At 39.1% G+C, this 19857-nt stretch overlaps 1 protein-coding gene across 1 annotated transcript in view; it reads left to right on the forward strand.

The window, feature by feature from the left end:
- The first annotated feature begins 1619 nt into the window (after positions 1–1619).
- Positions 1620–19857, forward strand: part of tnmd (tenomodulin) — a 53220-nt gene continuing 34982 nt past the window's right edge. Inside the window, exons 1-2 of the mRNA XM_069171764.1 lie at positions 1620–1703; positions 4949–5083. Of these exons, the coding sequence (XP_069027865.1) occupies positions 1656–1703; positions 4949–5083 (183 nt within the window). The 5' untranslated portion in view covers positions 1620–1655. The remainder of the gene's footprint in view (positions 1704–4948; positions 5084–19857) is intronic.

A 19857-nucleotide genomic window follows, 5' to 3' on the forward strand; every position in this document is an offset into this window, starting at 1 on the left:
CAGAGTCACAGAAAGGCAGCTTACTAAACAACAAAGAAGCCATTTGGGACTCACTGCAGTGCACAAGTCACAGCTCATCCAAAACTGAATAATGTGAATGTAAACAAAACAAACAAAAATGTAATGAGGTCACCTTTTCCACCACCGTTTTGACCAAAGTAGGGAAAAAAAAAAAACGTAGGGTTAATCTTGTCCTGAGTCACAGTGGCATTTTGAAAAACTATGAATTGGTACTGTGCACTGTATATTTAACTGTGTAGCAGCACAGAACACATTTTTAAGCTTGCCAAGAGTTGTGTAAAGTTTTGAGGGTGCCAATATCTGAGGAGCTTCAGTTACTGCATGAGTTATTTAACCCTTCCTTTGTGAGCCTTAAAAAAAAAAAAAAAACAACAACAGCAGTGAAAATTCCCTAAACAAAATGTAAACAAAGAGAGATATTATTTCTAAGTTTGAGAGAGTAACTTTCTAATGAGCAGCTCCTCTCCGCTCCAAGGTGTGTTTTCGTTATACTTCACTCTGTTTGACTGTTGAGGCGTCACTGCGCAGGATGATGTATGAGGTGCGATCAAAGGTTTTGAGAATTGAGCACAGCACAGTGAGGGAGCTATAATGGCAATGGCACTGGGATTCTCCCAACACAACACGCCTGCCCACAACGTGTTGAAAGTGTGCAAATTTCTCACCCTAAACAATACAATGGTTGCACCTTTTTAAACACACCTCAAACATGCAGAGTTTGACACCAGAAGTTGTCATGTTAAACTACTGAAGATGGAAAGTTTTCCTGGGCTAACATTCAATCTGAATTTAAGTCTTATATGACCGCCATGATTATAACTAATGATTACAACTACACTGGAAAACGATCGGGGTACAGTGTGTAACTAACACGAGCGTGATGTTGAAATTTTAAAAATGCAGTGCCCATGCAATGAGAACATCGTTTTCAGTAAAGTAGGAGATTGTATTCAACTGTTAATTTTCGAAATGAAGATTATTTGCGTTTTTTAGGCTGGATTTTTCAATATTGAATGAATAAATGTAACGTATGTCTGACCTACAAACTTCTGTCTTTAGATAACAATCTCTCCTTCAATTATTTTCTATCTGTATGTGCATAAGTGCAAATTATTTCCATTTTATAAGGCTGATTTTTTTTTTTTATGTTGCTATTCAGTCAGTTTTTTGTTGAGTGTATATACTAATGACTGGGGGACAAAAGCAGAGAGAAGGTGATTGAACTCCCTACTATACTTCAGAAAAGATATGTGTGCAACTACATAATTATTTATTTTATCCCCCTAAAATTTTGCACCCTCCAAGCAAGAATCATTTGAGCACAACACTGCAATGTTTTCATTTAATTATAGTATGTCATTTAATAAACAGAGGGGTTGTCTTTCAGCCTAAAATGATTTGTGGTTTTCCACCTTTGAATCGGGAGCAGGCAGACAGGCAGGAAAGACGTCTGTCTAGCTTTTAATGGGTATCACAAATGTTTCGGTAATTCTACTCCATCTGAAACTTCCCTCCCCTTCAGCACACTCCCAAAATTACAGCAATGGAATAAAGCTGGGACTCTTTGCCTTGCAGAGCATTTGTACTTTTCCCAGCGAAGAGGATCGGAAAGATTCCTCCAGAGGGCTTGCACCATGGAGGCGAGCAGTCAAACCAGCAGTCAACAGATTCTGTGGAAAGATGTGAGTAAATTTTCTGCCTCTTTTTGTGTTTGATTTATTGCAATTAATTAACTGCACAGGCAGTTTAAAATAAATTAATTCACTTTTTAAATATTGTGAAGAACACAAGTTAAGGAGAGTGTCTGCCACCTTACAATTTTACAGCTCAATAAATTAAGTGCAAAAATCGTGACATTTGGAGTTCAAGTTTTTAAAATGAAATATGTCAAAGGTCTGCCTTCTTTGAAACAAAAATAATTGTGTCTTGATCTCTTGCCTAGAGACAAGAGTTTTCCACAGAATATTAAATTTTTTTAAAGCATTTCACCTTGGCTTCCTCCATTTATTTCCACCCTTATATGCAGTCTCACCTGGACCATTTTATTTGCTTTATATCCAGAATAGCCTTGCTTCTCAAATGAAAGGAGCACACAAATATACACCAAGAGTTGTCTATATTTCAGACTTCATTATTGGGGACGAGCAAAGGAAGGATGTGTGGCTGTGAAATAATATAATAAAATATAATTCAAACAAATATAGTATCCTATAACCTTTCTTATTCTGTCTCACATTTATTTTGTTGCAGAAGAAACAATACCTTAACAGCACTGTATTATTATCTATTTATACATGTATGAAAAGGTTAAACTTTTTACTTTAATCAAAGAAAACTACTGCTCCAGCTGATGCTCATTATGATTAGACTCTAAGTGACAGATGGAGAATGGTTATGGTTAAGAAATCACCTGTGCCTTTGTGTTTCAGAGTAGCTTGCACAGGAATTGCAATGCTCATATGAATGTGGCCCACTGTGATAAACCACTGCCTCTGCTTGTTGGTTATGTTGGCTACTTCTGTTCTTTTGCTGTTGTTTTCTCTGGAAAGTGCTCCTTCTTTGCATGATAACAGCAGGGGGCTCCAGGCACTCTTCCTCACAAAGCTCAGGAGGAATTGCCTGGCTGATTCTGAACTCCTAAACCTTTAAACAGTAGTTGGCGGGTGCTGTGCACTCAGACTGCTCACTCGGTCTCCATCCGTGCCTTTATTTCTGTCTGTCTGTCTGTCTGTCTCCCAATCCCACCCCCTTCCTCCGAGTATTCGATATTCAAAGCACATGCAGAGGGAGGTTTGTCCTCTAGTTAAGTTTCCACTGCTTATGCAACCTGCCACAGGAGAGCAGAGGATTTCAGCCACCATTTTTTTTTTTTTTTCACTCTCAGAAATTCAATGTGTGAAATTTCTGTTCCCCCTACTGTAGCCATCTGTTTTTCATCAGGGCCTAGGAATGTCCAGTACTTTGATGTACCTCACGTTTTTGTGGCTACTGTTAAATAAAGAATGGTGACAGTGGAGATATTATTATGGCACAAGTTTATCTTTTTAAGGGGCTCTCTTTAATAATGTATCCTCAGCCCTCCTCCAACATTGTGATGCTAATGCATTTACCAACCAGAATTCAATCTGTCTGTCTAACAAAAAGGCTTCATGAAATATACTATTAGGGAAAATTATGGGAAATTATTTTAACTGTATACAAGTCATAAGGTTAAAAAAAACAGTCAGTCATGCAACTATTATTCAAAAAAATAATTGCTACTATATATAAAAAAGCCAGTATGTTAAAGTGCTGCCCAATCTACCACAGCTTAACTACTGTAACAACCTCAGCCACAATAGAAAACCAAAGCTGCTTTATCATCATTTTAAAAGACGTGAAGATAAGCAACACCAATTTTGCTAATTGAAGTTAGGTCTACTTTTTTTTTTGCATATCTGCTTTTCTGTTGTCCTCTGAGACCTTCAAAAGTGGTCCAGTGTGAATGAGAAGCTTTCATTTTCTCCCTGCTGGAGCTCTGGTGGAACAAAAGCCTGTCTTTATTAATTTGTGGCCTGAAGCTTGGGGAATTAACTACGGCAGACAGAGTTTTAATTTGAAGAAAAGTTTAATAAATGTAACCTTTTTGTGACACTTGTGTTCTTCCCTGCGCATGGCGTGGGGATGGCTATAGTTTTGTCATCAGAATACATTTTTCAAAGTGGCCAAATCAAATGGCATCTCTTTTGGTTAAGTGCAATACTGATGAGAGACAGCTCAGACATGAAAATGTTACCTATAGTGGGAAGCTACGGTTTAAGGGGGTATACAAGATTAACAACTGATTTAGAAAATATCTGGTTCTTTGACAAAAAAGATAAAAGTACTTTGTAGCCTGTGCACATAAAAACCTCTGCATTTTGGCAAGAAACATCAAATCACAGAGCTTACAATTTTTAATGTGCATCTCTAACAGCAGAAAACATAATCTGTGCCTTACATACATTCACATTTGATTTTTGAATCCGTATTACATTTGGCAATTTTAACAGAAGTGTTTTGTTTTCAAATTCAACAACAAAGCTATTTGAATTCAGTACAGTTCTGCCCTAAATTAGCTTAGCCGAGCATAAATACTGGAAACGGGGACAAACAGCTTGCCTTGTTTCAGAAGGTAACAAAATTCACCTACCCGCATCTATAACGCTCACTAAATGCTACATTATACCTCATTCGTACAAAACTATGCAAACCGGCGTTACCAACCACATACTGTTAAAAACAAAAAAAAATAACATGCCGATTAATGAGCTTTAGAGGAGGCAGACTCAGACTATATAGAAGTGGATGAAGCATCAGAGTCTAAAAAACGTAGGCCAATGCAGAAGTGCCTTCAGCTGCAATACCACAGAGAACTTCTAGAGGTTAACTCCAAAAAGCTTTTGGTTCCATTGACTACCTTTCAACTTGTCTCATGAAATACAAAGACAATAGATTTTTTTTTTTTTCCACAAGTTATTTTGGTGTTGCTAGATAGAGTCACTCCTTATTAGTTTTCTGGCATAATTAGAATATAGGCCTAAAAAAATACGTGTTGGCTTCTGTTTGATTGATAAGTGGGCTATTATAGAAGTATAATCGTCCGGTTTCAATCCCCCCTGGCTCCTCCTAATATGGCCAATTCTGGCTCCAAATCACTCTGAACTAGGAAGATGGCGGCGGCCAAAATCCAAGCTCAAGGCCTCATTACGGCCGTTCACAAACCAATGGGTGACATCACTGTTTGTTTCCGCTTTTTCTGTTTATATGCTAACAGTTAAAAGTAGTTTTATTATTTTATTCATATAATTATTTTGTTCTATATTCTGGTAGGGCATGGAAAATATTGTTACGGTACTTGGGACATTTATATAAATAATCACATAAATGTTTTTAACTCATATTGCAGGTTGAGGCTGGAAAAGAGAAGAAGGCCAAGTACCACGGCTACCAGCGCGTGGCTCTGGTCCTGGCTCTGTTGCTCCTGGTTTTGGCTCTCTGTGTTTTCAGCCTGAGATATCTGTGGGGCCCCAGTCTGGGGAAGGTAAGACTAAATATCCCCTCAATGAATGCCAGTCATCGTATTGCCACCATCTGTTCATAAGTGTAGTCTTCATGAGAGACAGACGACAGACACTCTCAGTTTCCACATCAGCAAATCATACAGGTTACATGAAAGCAGAAATGAAAATGGATGGCCACACAAAAAGCCAGAGGCAGTCAGCTCAGTCTGTATTGTATTCCACTCGATTAAAAGATGTGTGGGCCAAGGAAAAGACAGCTGTGTTTTGCTCTGCTCATGTTTTGGCTGTCAGAGCTGTAATTTCAAGAATTGTTGGCCCAAACCGCAGATGAGTTTTTACTGTTGCAAATGCTGTCCTGTTGCATCTATCCACTTTCTGCATGTAAACATCTTCATGTAAACATCTTCTCACAATGGCGGGTCCTGATAACTCAAAGCTGACCCTAATTGCTGTTGACCAGAGTGGCTGCAGCAGGACTAAAACCTCTTGGCAATGTAATTGGGATAAACTCTTGTCCTGGCAATTCATCTTGTGAAATCCAATTCAATCACACTTGATGGAGAACATTTTCGCTCTCCTCCTTTCCCCTGATTTTCCCAAGGGGTTGAGAAAGCTAATTTACCCAAGCTAGAAGGAAAAATCCATCAATAATTTCACATCCAGAAATTGGATACTCTATACATTCTGAGCTCAGTAGGGAAGGAGAAAAAATTATTAAAATGAAATGATGTTTAAAAATTAACACATATTTCAGACCCAAATTCATAAGTCTGCTTTGTGTGCACTGTAAATGCTATGAGGTGAACAAAGGGAAGTATAGTGGACTGGATTGCCGCTTCCTGTTATATCAATATCTTTGTTATAGCTAAAAAAACATTAATTCAGAACATCATCTGCCACTATTATTATATTTTTGCTTCCATTGAGGTACAAACTTCAATTGAAGACAGTACCTTCTAAGTTCAGGCCAACCAAAGTTCATCTGCACTTCCTGTATAAACGGTCCATGCTCTCTCCTTTCAAAATAGATATGAATCACCTTTGAGCCATCTCCTTTGTCCTTGTTAAATATTTCATGCCGGAGGTAGAACAGTCATTATTTCCACTTTAATAAGCTGTGATCATTCTCACGTGGCACAAAATGTGTTGATGGCAGAGGTTGCCCAGGCGATGAATATCAAACCTACGGACCCTGGGTTTTCCTTTAATGGGGTCTTGAGGGGGAGGCTTATTGTCTGGCCTCCACATCAGGGAGTGAGATGGAGCCACTTCAAAGGAGAATCATCTGCCTGTCAGATGGGAAGGGAGCTCCCTCAGACGCAGTAAAACTCAGGTATGCGGCCTCAGCAATGCTACTACTACTACTACTACTACTGCTACTACTCCTCTTCCTCCTCCTCCTCCTCTGAAGGTAAAGAGATGGACTGATACAGTGGATTGATAGATGGATAGATTAGTTCTCCTGCATCAATGTGGCAGCCATCACCTTGTTTGGTGAAAGAAAAAACTGAGAGGTCCTATGCAGCAGGACAATTTTTGACTCACCAACTAATCCTGAGCAGTTTCTGGCAGCTGCAGTGTACCGAATCTATTTTAGGGAAGATGTGTGTGTGTGTGTGTGTGTGTGTGTGTGTGTGTGTGTGTGTGTGTGTGTGTGTGTGTGTGTGTGTGTGTGTGTGTGTGTGTGTGTGTGTGTGTGTGTGTGTATGTGTGTGTGTGTGTGTGTGTGTGTGTGTGTGTTGTTGTTTTTTATTTGTTAAATGAAGATAAGCATTGTGCTGATAACTCCAATTCAGCTTAAGTGTCAAGCTTCTGTGAGAATCCTCAAACATCTGGAATACATCAGTTTTACTTTAACAGAGAGACATACAAGCTGTATGCAACTGATTGTCACGGTTATATTTCTCCAGGGTGTCCAGGTATGCATGGTGTATCTGAAAGAGTAGTTACACCCAATGCCCAACTTCCCCATTTAGGTACTCTTTGAAGCTGCACTAATGATGTCTTTATTGGGGATGTACCAACGTGTTTTGGCAGTGATCCCAATCGGATTTCTTTAATACTATTTGCAAAGTTTAGTAGAGGAAATATTGGCCAAACATGTATATCTGTAGGTATGTGAAAATAATTGTGAAGCCTGGTTAATATGACACACCTTATATATCATATGGTTTTACTGTATTAATGAAAAGGTTCGACACATTTAGCCCCATGCTAATTTGAATGTGGATAAAATAACTCAATCATGGGGCTCTTCTATTCTTTTCAAATGTTAACGGACCCAATGGATCAAGTTTGGACAGTAAAAAGTGTCATTTTGCCTGAGTTGGGATGCTTTAGATTTCGTTTATCCACAATTTATTCACCATTTCACAGCCACAACAGTAGCAACAGAGTAGGCTATGGTGGAGTCGACAAGGTTTTGGTCCTTGCTCTTACTGAAAGAAGGAGGAGACAAAAGTCCCACACTGCAGTTTAAAGTTTGTTAATGATGACATTAAAGAGTGACTAAAAAAAACAATAAAGTGGCACAAATTGAAAAAGTAAAGCCTGGAAAGAGAAATTGTCCCTTCTCAACTTAAATCTGTTTATTTACTTTGATTCCTCGTTTTGACAAGTTCTGAATGTGAAAGGACCAAACTAGATGTTAGAATCATATCTTTTTCAAGGTTAAAAGCTTCGTCAAATGAAAGAGATACACACTGCAGAGTACCCCAACTTGGTGGTTTAAAACAGTATGGTCTTTTTAACACTTTTCAGTACAAAGGATACTCTGCTCTCAGTTGGACACTTTCAAATGAACAATACAAATTAAAACTGTCAAATCTGAGAATCCACAGCTTTGAAGATAACAAACAAAGGAAGCCCTAATGCCAGCTTGGATCTTATTACTAAAAACATTAATAACAAAATTTGTTCAGCTCTTGAAAAACTGATTGCAAGCTCTCAAGAAATGGCTCGCAAACTGTGTATGTTGTTAAATTTGTTTCAGTCTCAGTCAACAGTTCACTTCTGTAACTGCATAAAAACAATTACCAAAATCTACTAAAACAAACACACATATATTACACACCATATATTACATTTTACATCTCGCTTTGACCTTTGCATCGCAATTAAAAGGCAAAACCACAGCACAGCTACAGCCACGAACACTTCTTGTCTGCAGTTCACCAAAGCAACGACCCCGTTCATCCTGCTTTGTATAAATAACCACAGAAAGGTAATTGGCTCTGTGCATTGTATTTCAATATGACATGATAACCGCTTGGGAACTTCTTTTAATTACCTGCAAACATATGTTGTTACAGAGGCCTTAGGAAGATACTATACCATCATTTTCTCTGCCTGCCTGCCTGCCTGCCTGTCTGTGTGTCTGTGCGTGTCTGTGTGTGTCTGTGTGTGTGCGTGTGTGCATAAGAGCAAGACAGAGGGCGTGGTTGTGCTCATACAAGGGATTGTTTATTCATCAGTGTCCATTGTGTGTTTCAGTGTGTAGATTAGGTTCCTCTGCATTCTCTTTTGGCTCACGGCAAATTTCTGTTTACTATGCGCTCATTATTGTTCTGGGCCACAAGTCTCACTGGGGGATTTTGCCTCCTTGTAAATGAATCCTCTGTTATTACCAGTTTACATCAGCAACTGCGTGAAAATGAAATCCACCAGTAAAGTGAGAATAATTTGCCTTAATGAAATTATTTTTTTTATTTTTATTTTTTTTAAATTAAAGAAAGAAAAAAAAAATCAAATCTAGATGTTGGTGTTTTCTGTGGGTACTATCTGTAACACACAGCATCCAAAATCTAAAGTTTCGTATCATTAGATTTTATATATTTGGTGCCATTTTTAATTCATGAACCGTTATGAGTGAGATTATCTGCAGACCAGCGGCAGGGCACAGGGTAATTGTGAACCTGTAGACATTGTAAACCAGTTTTTCCTGGGGATCCATGAATAACGCGCAGCTGCCAGAGAAATACATGAATGTCAAACCTGAGGAAAGTGCTCCATTATTCAAGCTGAAATTGCATTGCTCACCTTGATGCCTTTCCCTCTCAGGTCCCAAGGTAGCTGCCGAGTTGTCGCTCCTGATGGCCTCTTAAAGGCCTCACTGTCAGGACCGGCCTCTTTAATGAACACTGCTGCGCCTGCTGCTTTTCGACTGGTCACAGGTGTATGGATGTTCAAGGCTGGGCCCCCCCTTTGTTTATTTATTGCTCGTAGGCTGTGTGTACCCAACAGTCCCTTAAGTGTCCAGATGTCAACATGCTACAGGGGAGAGAGACACAAGATTTGATCATGATATGATTGTATATTCCTGCAACAGACATTTCTTTCTCAGTTTTTCTCAAGGAATAAAACAAGACAAAGCAAACGTCTCCTTTGGTGGAAGGAGTTTGTTCACTTAGTCTGGTGTGAAGGAATTATTATTCTCAGAAAGCAACAGGGCTTATCTGAACAGCTGGTTTGGCGAGACCTTTTGGGAGGCCTGCCCCTCAGTCTTTCAGATTTTACACGTCAGGCTCATTCATTCATTAGCAGGCCAGTGTCCACTGGTGTTTCTCCCTGGCTGTTAAATTAGGCCGCTACAGGCTGCCGCCTAAGATGATGCATTATGCCTTCTACTTGGGGAACAGTCAGGAGATGGAAAGGGTGGCAGACCGGGTAAAACAAAAGAGAGTTGTTTTAAATTGTTGCCAGTGGAGTGCCTGAGGTAGGAAGGCTTGGCGGTTGTGGCACATTGCCTTCTTCTGGGACGCTGACTACTACAGAGAGCGTGACAGTACTGCAAAGCCCATCGGGTTATTTATTGTGCCATACAGCATTTTAGTGTATTTGTGATTTAATTTTCAGATGCTTGAATAACGTGTGTAGGGAAGATCAGCATCTTAATTGCAAGTACTGCAATTTGCCAATCCACCAGCAGCTCATGTGCAGCATGTTGTACTGTATGTACAGGTGGGTAAACAGACATAAAAGCCCGCTTGTTTTTTTTTTCCCAGACTCTGTTTCTCCCTCCTCCCTGTCTCACTGGTGTGACTGCCAAGTAGACTCTCTGCTCTGTTGTACAATTTAGAAGGTGATTGAGCTTTCACATCCACTTTCCTCTCCCGGTAAGTCTGCACCGCTTACAGCCTTGACGTGCATTCACAGCCACAATGCTGAAGCAGAGACGTGAACAGCAAACTGGAAATACTCTGCTCATCGGTCCTTTCTAAACACATTTGAAACTGAAGATCAGAAATTGACTGTGTGCCTTTAAAAAAAAAATTAACCCATAGTCTTTTAGTGCAAGCAGCTTATTCGACTCACAGCTACGTTTTAAAGTTAAGTAACCCTTAGCAGTCACCTAAATAATGGTGTCCCAGAGAAGTGACGCAGTTCAGGTGACATCTAAATATTGTGTGGTTTTCCTTGTTTGGAAGATGCAGATTCGGTGAATGGGTTTTACTACAATAACGGACTCTGGTGAAGGAGACCGCTGTTCACTTTGTTTTTTAAAACCATTGCGACGACAAAGGCTGCAAAACGGTAGGTGCAGGACACCGCTGTTTACTTCCCCTTTCCAACTACGAGTCGGGACAGATTTATAAAATTGCATTTACTGTTGCCATGAGAACGAAGGTTGCATAACGCTGGGTGCAGGAGACCGCTGTTTACTTCCCATTTCCAACCCAGAGTCGGAACAGTCTTCTAAAACCACGTCTACTGATGCCATTGGTTTAAGAAGCAGTATCTTTAATACACAACATAGCTCAAGTCCTCTTTTTAACAGAAACTATTATCTTTCTCTAACGCTTACCAAGTATTTTTTGTGCCAACTCCGAACCAAGGGTACTAATTTAGGAAACACTCCACGTGGGTCGTATCTGAAGACAGGAATAAATGACCTATGTGGTCATGCACGTTAGACTATTTTAAATTTCTTCTATTAGTCGTTACATATCTGGATGAATCATAATTGTTTTTTAAAGAGTTCATCTAAAAAATGGCAGTGCTCTCTGCTATATCTCTGTCGGCAATTAAAAGGTTGCACTGACTTTTTTTGTAAGTTTGGCCCACTAGTCACCATGCTCAATATGCGAGGAGACGCAGCCTCTAAATCATGCCTGCAGGTCTCTGCCTGGTGCTCAATCTTCATGTTAAATAACGTTAGCTGATTAGTCTTTTTTAAATGTGAGAAAATGAGAACCTAACCCAGCTCTAAAAGTTGGAATGTTCGCTGATTTTAATGACATACAGTGGTGTGAAAAAGTGTTTGCCCCCGTCCTGATTTCCAATTTGTTTGCATGTCTGCAACACTTAAATGTTTCAGATCATCAAACAAATTTAAATATCAGTCAAAGATAACAAGTAAACACAAAATGCAGTTTTTAAATGAAGGTTTTTATTATTAAGGGAGAAAAAAAATCCAAACCCACATGGTCCTGTGTGAAAAAGTGTTTGCCCCCCTCCTGTTAAAACATAACTTAACTGTGGTTTATCACACCTGAGTTCAATTTCTCTAGCCACACCCAGGCCTGATTACTGCCACACCTGTTCTCAATCAAGAAATCACTTAAATAGGACCTGCCTGACAAAGTGAAGTAGACCAAAAGATCCTCAAAAGCTAGACATCATGCCGAGATCCAAAGAAATTCAGGAACAAATGAGAAAGAAAGTAATTGAGATCTATCAGTCTGGCAAAGGTTATAAAGCCATTTCTAAAGCTCTGGGACTCCAGCGAACCACAGTGAGAGCCATAAATGGAGAAAACATGGAACAGTGGTGAACCTTCCCAGGAGTGGCCGGCCGACCAAAATTACCCCAAGAGTGCAGCAACGACTCATCCGAGAGGTCACAAAAGACCCCACAACAACATCCAAAGAACTGCAGGCCTCACTTGCCTCAGTTAAGGTCAGTGTTCATGACTCCACCATAAGAAAGAGACTGGGCTAAAATGGCTGCATGGCAGAGTTCCAAGACGAAAACCAAAGCTGAGCAAAAAGAACATTAAGGCTCGTCTCATTTTTGCCAGAAAACATCTTGATGGTCCCCAAGACTTTTGGGAAAATACTCTGTGGACTGACGAGACAAAAGTTGGGTTCTGCAGCAGGATAATGATCCAAAACACACCAGAAAGTCCACCTCTGAATGGCTGAAGAAAAACAAAATGAAGACTTTGGAGTGGCCTAGTCAAAGTCCTGACCTGAATCCTATTGAGATGCTGCGGCATGACCTTAAAAAGGCGGTTCGTGCTGGAAAACCCTCCAATGTGGCTGAATTACAACAACTCTGCAAAGATGAGTCGGCCAAAATTCCTCCACAGCGCTGTAAAAGACTCTTTGCAAGTTATTGCAAACACTTGATTGCAGTTGTTGCTGTTAGGGTGGCCCAACCAGTTATTAGGTTTAGAGGGCAAACACTTTTTCACACAGGGCCATGTGGGTTTGGATTTTTTTTTCCTCCCTTAATAATAAAAACCTTCATTTAAAAACTGCATTTTGTGTTTACTTGTGTTATCTTTGACTAATATTTAAATTTGTTTGATGATCTGAAACATTTAAGTGTGACAAACATGCAAAAAAAATAAGAAATGAGGAAAGGGGGAAAAAAAATTTCACACCACTGTACATCCAGACCCGTCAGGCCTCTTTAGGCTTTTTTTTTTTTTTTAGAATTGGTGAAATAAGTGTGTAAAATAAGCAGAAACAACAGACTTTTGAAGGAGGTTCTTTCATCGAGTGAAACGTCAAGTGTTGACACTGGAAGTGAGCTAAGTAAAACGGGCAGCTTAGTTTTTAGAGCTGTAATGAACCTCATTAATGATGAGACATTCATTCCAGATATTATGGAGCCATAAGTCGCAGAATCAAAAATAGCATGTTAATATATTACTGGGTTGATGGGCTAACCCTCCGTCTTTTAATGCTAGTACTTCTTCAATTTCAAATGGGAAAATGTACCCCTTCAGCTCCAAAGAGGTTTTACATCACTGACAGAAAAAGACAAAGACAAACTGTTTAAGCTCTAATTAAAAATAATACTTTTATATTATACGTACCGAGTGGAGTATTCTAGTAAACAAACACAGTTTACATTGACATATGTACTGTATGTATATTATGTTACCAGCAAGCCATCCAAATTAGACAACAAGAAGAACATCATTTGTCAACGCCATCTAGAACAACACATAACATCATTTTTCTGATCTGATCCTGTTCTGAGCAACGCAGCATCATTTTTCTGTGTCTTCCAAAACCGTTGCAAATCTCTGTTTAAAAATGAATCTCTTTTATGCAGTGACAATGCCATAGTAAAGATTCCGTTAAGCTAAGGCAAAAAAAGAAAAAGGCAAAACTTTGTTAGAATAAAGCAAAACAGGATGATTTGGGCTAAAATAGGTGCTTTGTTAAGGAAAACATTGAGGTTACAATTAAAATGACTTTTTCATTCAGGTTAGGGGAGCTTTGTCATCATGGTTACAGTAATCACAGTGATCATAGTCATGGTTTAAAAAAAGCATTCACGGTGTGTACAAAACAGAAAATTAACATGGGTCACCCATGTTTAAGCTGGATGTTTGTTGACCAACCATCAACCCCAATTTCCTCCCTCTGCAAACTATGTTTCCCTCTCACATCACAAGACTTCCTCATTTGGTTTTGTCACAAATACTGCAGCTGTTAGAGCTCTTTGTCACTTGAATGAAAACATATGTTGCTTTGGAGCACCCACTGAAACGAGGGCTGTCAACAAATGTTTGTGACATTGTGCCAACAGTGGAAAAAGAAATACAGGGACCTGCTCATCAAAACGTTGCTCATTAGCACCACACGTGGTCAACATTCCCACAGGGGCTCCAAGTATCATATGACATAATGTCATTAAATGAGTACATTTTAAGTAATCCATGTTCTTTTTACTTTTACCTTACTTAAGTAATTTAGATTTTATTGACTTATATTAACACGAATGAACCTTAACATTTCAATCATGAGGACTATCTTTAGATACTTGTTTGAAATACTTGCTGCGTTGCATCGCAGTAGTTGCTTTAAATGTTATCAGTGGCACATGTACTTTTCCTGCAGTGACAAGTCAAAAATATCTTGTTTGAAAAAGATCTATGAATTAGATTTATTTTGGAACAATACAGAGTGGTCTGATGGCAGCACAGCTATAAAGATTCAGGTTGGCAAGATTTATCCAGAAACCAAAATGAAATGTAAAGTAAAAGATGAGCAGATCTTTGACAGTGAAGCCACGGAAAAACTTGTGAAGTTCATTAAGCAAACATGTCAGTCAAATCCAGAGGATGAAGAAGCCTATTATTCTCTAAAGTTCGCTGTCACTATATTGTCAGTGTGGTATCTTTTGTGTCCAAAAACTGTCAGTTAGGCCAAAGTTTAACATATATTTTTCATTTGTACAACAGAAAGTAATGAGAAAAATCCATGAAAAGAAGCAGTTTCTGATCTCAAAAATATTCTGTCAACAAATTAGAAGTAGACTACCTTCTGTATTGTTGATTCAAAATTTGGTGTATTTACACAGGGGTGTGAAATATTTTCCAGTTCTGGATGACAGATCGGGTTTAGGAAACACTGCACATTATGGTCAGTAGTCTAATGGTAAATGCCCATTAGCTATATTGGACAGCCCCATTACACACAGTATGCACTGTATTTTCATGTTAGTTCCACTTTGAGTCAGTGTCTGTGTTTGACATACAGTAAGTGGTCATTTTTAATGGTTCAGTTGCCAAAAGAGCCACTTAAAATTTAACATGCAATATATTTTGAAGCATTTAATGCCCCGACGTATTTGTGATTTTTCCCCGACTGGATGTGTAGTTATCCAGCAATCATCACCACAAGGATGATGGATGACAGCTGCTGCTTGGCTGCTGTGTCTCATTTGCCCAGAAAATGTACTTCACTTTGTCAGCTGATGGTGATAAAGCTTGTCAAGATCCCTTCCTGGTGGCAGCAGGACTGACCCACTGACCTGCATGGGCAGCAACAACATGAACAGATGGAATGGGAGGTGACTAATTCATGCTAAATATTGTAGTAAGATGATGGTTTTTTTTTTTGTTTTGTTTTTTTATGTTCCTCTGCCGTGTGCAAGTGCTGATGAGTTATTTTGGAAACAGCTTTCTTCTAACCGGTTATAACCAGGGGTCTGGGACTCCTTCAAGTACTTTGTCCTCTGGGCTTTTGTCTCTTGCTGAGATAATGTGGGGCTCATTAGCTGTCTGGCAGGAACAAATAATAGTGGTGGGTGAAATGTTGCAGGGTTTAATTAACAACAATACTGTCATACACTAAATATTAATATCAAAATTCATTCCTGCTGTGAAACAGATTTTTACGCTGTCTAACAGGACAGGAGTTTGAATATCCCAACACACCGAGTCATAAGTCATGTAGCATGACTTGCATCTTTAAAAAGGCAAGGCTGTACACATTGTACAGTCGTTTTTATAATATTTAAAATAATTTGTTGGTGTAATAATTACAGGTAAAACATTTCATACATAACACAATGTGCAAAGGTCTGATTTTAGGTTAACTGCAATGAGTTTTCCATTATTAATAGAAATAATGTCCTGTCTGTCATTTAGACCTGTGCATGGAAGCTCATCAGATGCTCTCGTTTGTATTTCCACTCTTTTTTCAGTGTTTCTTGACTTGTTTTCCTCGAATCTTATAAGAGACTTATTATGTCACCTAAATTATCTTCGTTTAACCTTGTGATCTTCAACAATGTTGCAGTCCAGTGATGGAAAGTGTACAAACCATCTTAATAGCCCTATTAATATCTTGTTTTTTCTGTCACTTTGAAATGTTTTTCACATATTTGTGCAGAAAATACTTTTTAAAATGCACTTTCAATATGTGTGGGAGCCTAATGTTGTGATAATCTTCACAGTTATTCAACACAATTCTTCGTTTGCTCCTAATTGCTTTGGGGTGTGAGTAAATATTTCATATTGTAATATTGAGAATTTGCACCCTCGTTATAGTTCAGATTTTTTTTTCCTGGGATGAATACAATTCAGGTTTTATTGCTCTCAGCCCAATTTGTGAGCTCCCGGTTCTTACACTGTTATTGGTTTGTATACTAGAAAATGTGAAACTTTTTTTTTTTTTTTAAATCCAGTTGTGAGTTGCATCTTTAAAGGTATTCTCAATTTCTCACATGTCAGCTCTCTGCCGGGTAAGACCAATGTTTAAATCTAGTATTTCCACAGTCTGCCACATTTGCTCTACTTGCACATATGTTAAATTTGCTGCACAGGCTGCAGCAGCGTGTCACAATATTGGCTTTAAAACAGTTTTGATCATTAAGACATCTTGAAGCGTTGTTGGTATTATGAAAATAAATTTGAAGATATAACAAGTTTAAAAGAGCAAAGTTTTTCCTTATGTTCCTTATGAGTGACGTACGGAGTGACGTACGGTGTGACGTACGGTGTGATGACCGGTGTGACGACCGGGACGGATGTGCCCTACGGACTGCTAAGGTTTGCCTCTATCATAAGATATCATTGAGACCATTGTATTCCATTGAGACATTCAAGTGCCCTCTAGTGGCCATAGTAATTAAGACATGATGAAAGAAAGAAGTGAGGTGGCGTCATTGAAGAACAGCAAAGTGTTCGTTGGGAGCAGGTCGGGGTGGATGGAGGGTTCATCAAAACATCAGACAGCTATTTTTATCCCATTTTCTACCGACAGTGTAATTGTTTTTCAAAGTATGACCAGGATTGTCCCGTGACTGTAACCAAGAGTTTACTATTTTAACCATGAAAACAAAAGTCCCCTAACTTTAACAAAGTAATCTTTTTAATCCAACCTGAAAAGTTTTCCCAATATTGAACTTGAGTACTTCTTTTGAAATAAAACAATGATCTTGCTCTAGATTTTATCAGGCAACGCTTCTTTGTTTGTGTCCCTCAAGATGGCAAGGACATTGCATATATTTTGTTAAATTTGATGGACTAGTGGCTATCAACAGGTCATCACATCATCTTTAGGATCCAGCATCCTTCAAAAATACACACAGTGCATCATTTTTCTGTTTTCAGGCCTCCCACAAAACTGCCTTTGTCAGAGGTATTCAAGATATCTTTGAACCTAGACTTTACGTAATCAAAGGTCAAACCGCCATCATATAAATTAAATAAATCTCTGGTAATAAATAAGTTGTCAAAAGATACTATTTAACCAGGCTCTACCTAAATTATCGACAAGTTTCTTCCTTTTCCAAAACTTGACCTGAACTGGACACAAATAGGCGGTTAATGGAGGTGAGATTGGCTTTTAGTCAAATAGAGGGATTTAAGCAGCCTTCTAACACACATGACACCGAGAGAATACCTGTTCATTCACCTCAACCAGAGAAAGAGAAAAATCTCATTGGTCGTTCCCTGTATGCAGAACAAGCTCTCCTAATTTCCTACTTCCAACCAGTTGCAAAAACACAAATAAGACTTAATTTGCTCTAATAAGTGCCCCATTTGCAAAATCAGTGGTCGACCATGATGGACTTTGCAGGTTTGACTAACTTGTGCTGAAAAACTGAGTCCAATGATGATGCTCCAGAGTTGTTGTTTTTAAGAGCATAAGACAACGTTAAGCTGTAAAATCACAGACCCACACCGTTGGTAACATAATGTGTTGTGTTCCCCCTGTGGGTCTTCAAAGTATTTTTCAGTGTTATTAAAAAAGAAGGGCAGACCAGTACTGACATGCAACCCACACAGGGGCCATGGCAACGGACCAAGAGCTTCTCATCAGTACCCATAGTGCCAGTGTGAAAGCCCAGTGTCTCTGCATAGGACTATCACTCCCTCTTTTATTGTGTCTTCAAGGCAGAAGCATGGTGTAAACAATGTTTGAACAATTATGAGCCTGTATATCTCCCAGCAGCTCTGTTAGGAATTGTTCCAACACGTCTACCTTGTTACAGGCATAGCTCGCTTGTTCTAGCCGTTACAAGGCACAAATGAAGCAGGGGTTGGGGGGACTCTGGGTATATCAGCTGTGTTGGGATCATTAAAGAAGAAAGGTGGTTGTGCTCTCATTGTAGCAATTCTAACTTCGATCATTCTAACTAAATCATGGATGTTTGCTGAAGGTTACGTTACCGGTGTTTGTAGCAGAAGCGGTATCAGGGCATTTTTGCAGAAAAATGAATGTACACTGGCTTTTATTGCTGTTTATAGCACTATTTTTATGCATAATTTGGCACGCAGGTAATAGCACTACTGATAAACAGCAAGGTAACTATCCGTTGTCATCAGTTGGTAAATTGCCAGTGAATTTAAATGTGTCACAAGCTGAGCATTGAGTGAACCTGACAGAATGGAGAGCAATTTTGCCCTCCTGAACAACAAGAAGTTCAGCCTTCATTGACTTTTAAAAAAATTCTTGGTGGACTTTTTTGTTCTTTTGGGGTTTAAGTGGGTTAAAAACTTTCCGGTTGCTGTTAATGCCTTTCATCTGGCCAAATTATTGCTTTGCGTCTAAATGATCCAAATTGCAGCCTTACAGCTCTCACAAGCTGTTTCTTAAATGCCACTTAGCTGCTGGATCCCAGAGTGTGCTGTTGTTGATTTATTAGGAGGTGGAATGGCTGAAAACCAGCAGAGCGACAAGGAGACATATCCACTGTAGAGGTCACTCCCCTTGTGACTGGTGCCTTTATAGCTCAGACGCTTCCACTCACTGCTCGCAATCTTTTGTCTGCTAAAATCTGTTTCAGATTCTGAGATATGCATCTGAATGCACCCGAGTCTCCAGGGGATACCTTTGTTGAATATTTCATAAACCACACCAGCCATTATATTACAGGAGATTGGTCGTATTCAAATAACATGTTCACCTCAACAATAAGCAACAGGATTCATTCAGCGCTTCTGACAAGGAGCAGATTGTTCTTGAGCTCGGCACAGTGGTTACTTGGCAGGGAAAGGCATAAAGGGAAGATGCAACACTGAACAATGACAGGGGAAAAAAGAGAAACGGCGTGACACAGTCATAGCCCAGGCCTTTGTGTTGTTTAACTTCATTTCATTTTTTACTACTTTTTCCTGGCTGTTGATACTGTGGAGGCCATATCTATCTCATGTGGAATTTAGGGAATGTTACATCATTTGTCATGTCCCAAAAAAGATGGTTTAACACCATCTTTAAAGGCTGTGTGAAGTCCCTCTGTTCTCCCTCACAGTTGGCAGGTGCAGATAAAAAAGTACACTCTTGGACATTTTGAAAGGTGTTTTTTTTTTTTCTCATGTTATTGAGGTGAAGGAAAAAAGCCGCTATTCCCTCTTTCTAGTTTATCTAGGGTTTGGCTAAAACTTAAAAAAAAAAAAAAAAACATGTTCAAAGTAGATCAAACATTGGTTACATGTAAGTTAGCAACACTTTATTTCCAGTCTAGGTAGGGCCTTTGTCACATTTGTTTGAACACACAAGGCTGTGTCCTGAAAACCCTCTACGGCATATTTATAGAGTACGCATCGTGTGTGTGTGTGTGTGTGTGTGTGTGTGTGTGTGTGTGTGTGTGTGTGTGTGTGTGTGTGTGTGTGTGTGTGTGTGTGTGTGTGTGTGTGTGTATTTTCTAATGGTTGCAATTGCAAAAACAGGTTTCAAAAAAGGATAGAAAAACATGCACTTTTTAAACAAAAAGTCTGGAGAACCATCATATTCCCTGGGCTGTAGTGCAAAAAAAATACAACCCATTGTTGTTCTCACCTTGATTTTTACTGAGATCATAGAAGCAAACAACACATTGAACA

Source organism: Embiotoca jacksoni, unplaced genomic scaffold (genome assembly GCF_022577435.1).
Source record: "Embiotoca jacksoni isolate LCO1_2020_lvr unplaced genomic scaffold, fEmbJac1.0.p SCAF_5, whole genome shotgun sequence".
NCBI lineage: Eukaryota > Metazoa > Chordata > Actinopteri > Embiotocidae > Embiotoca > Embiotoca jacksoni.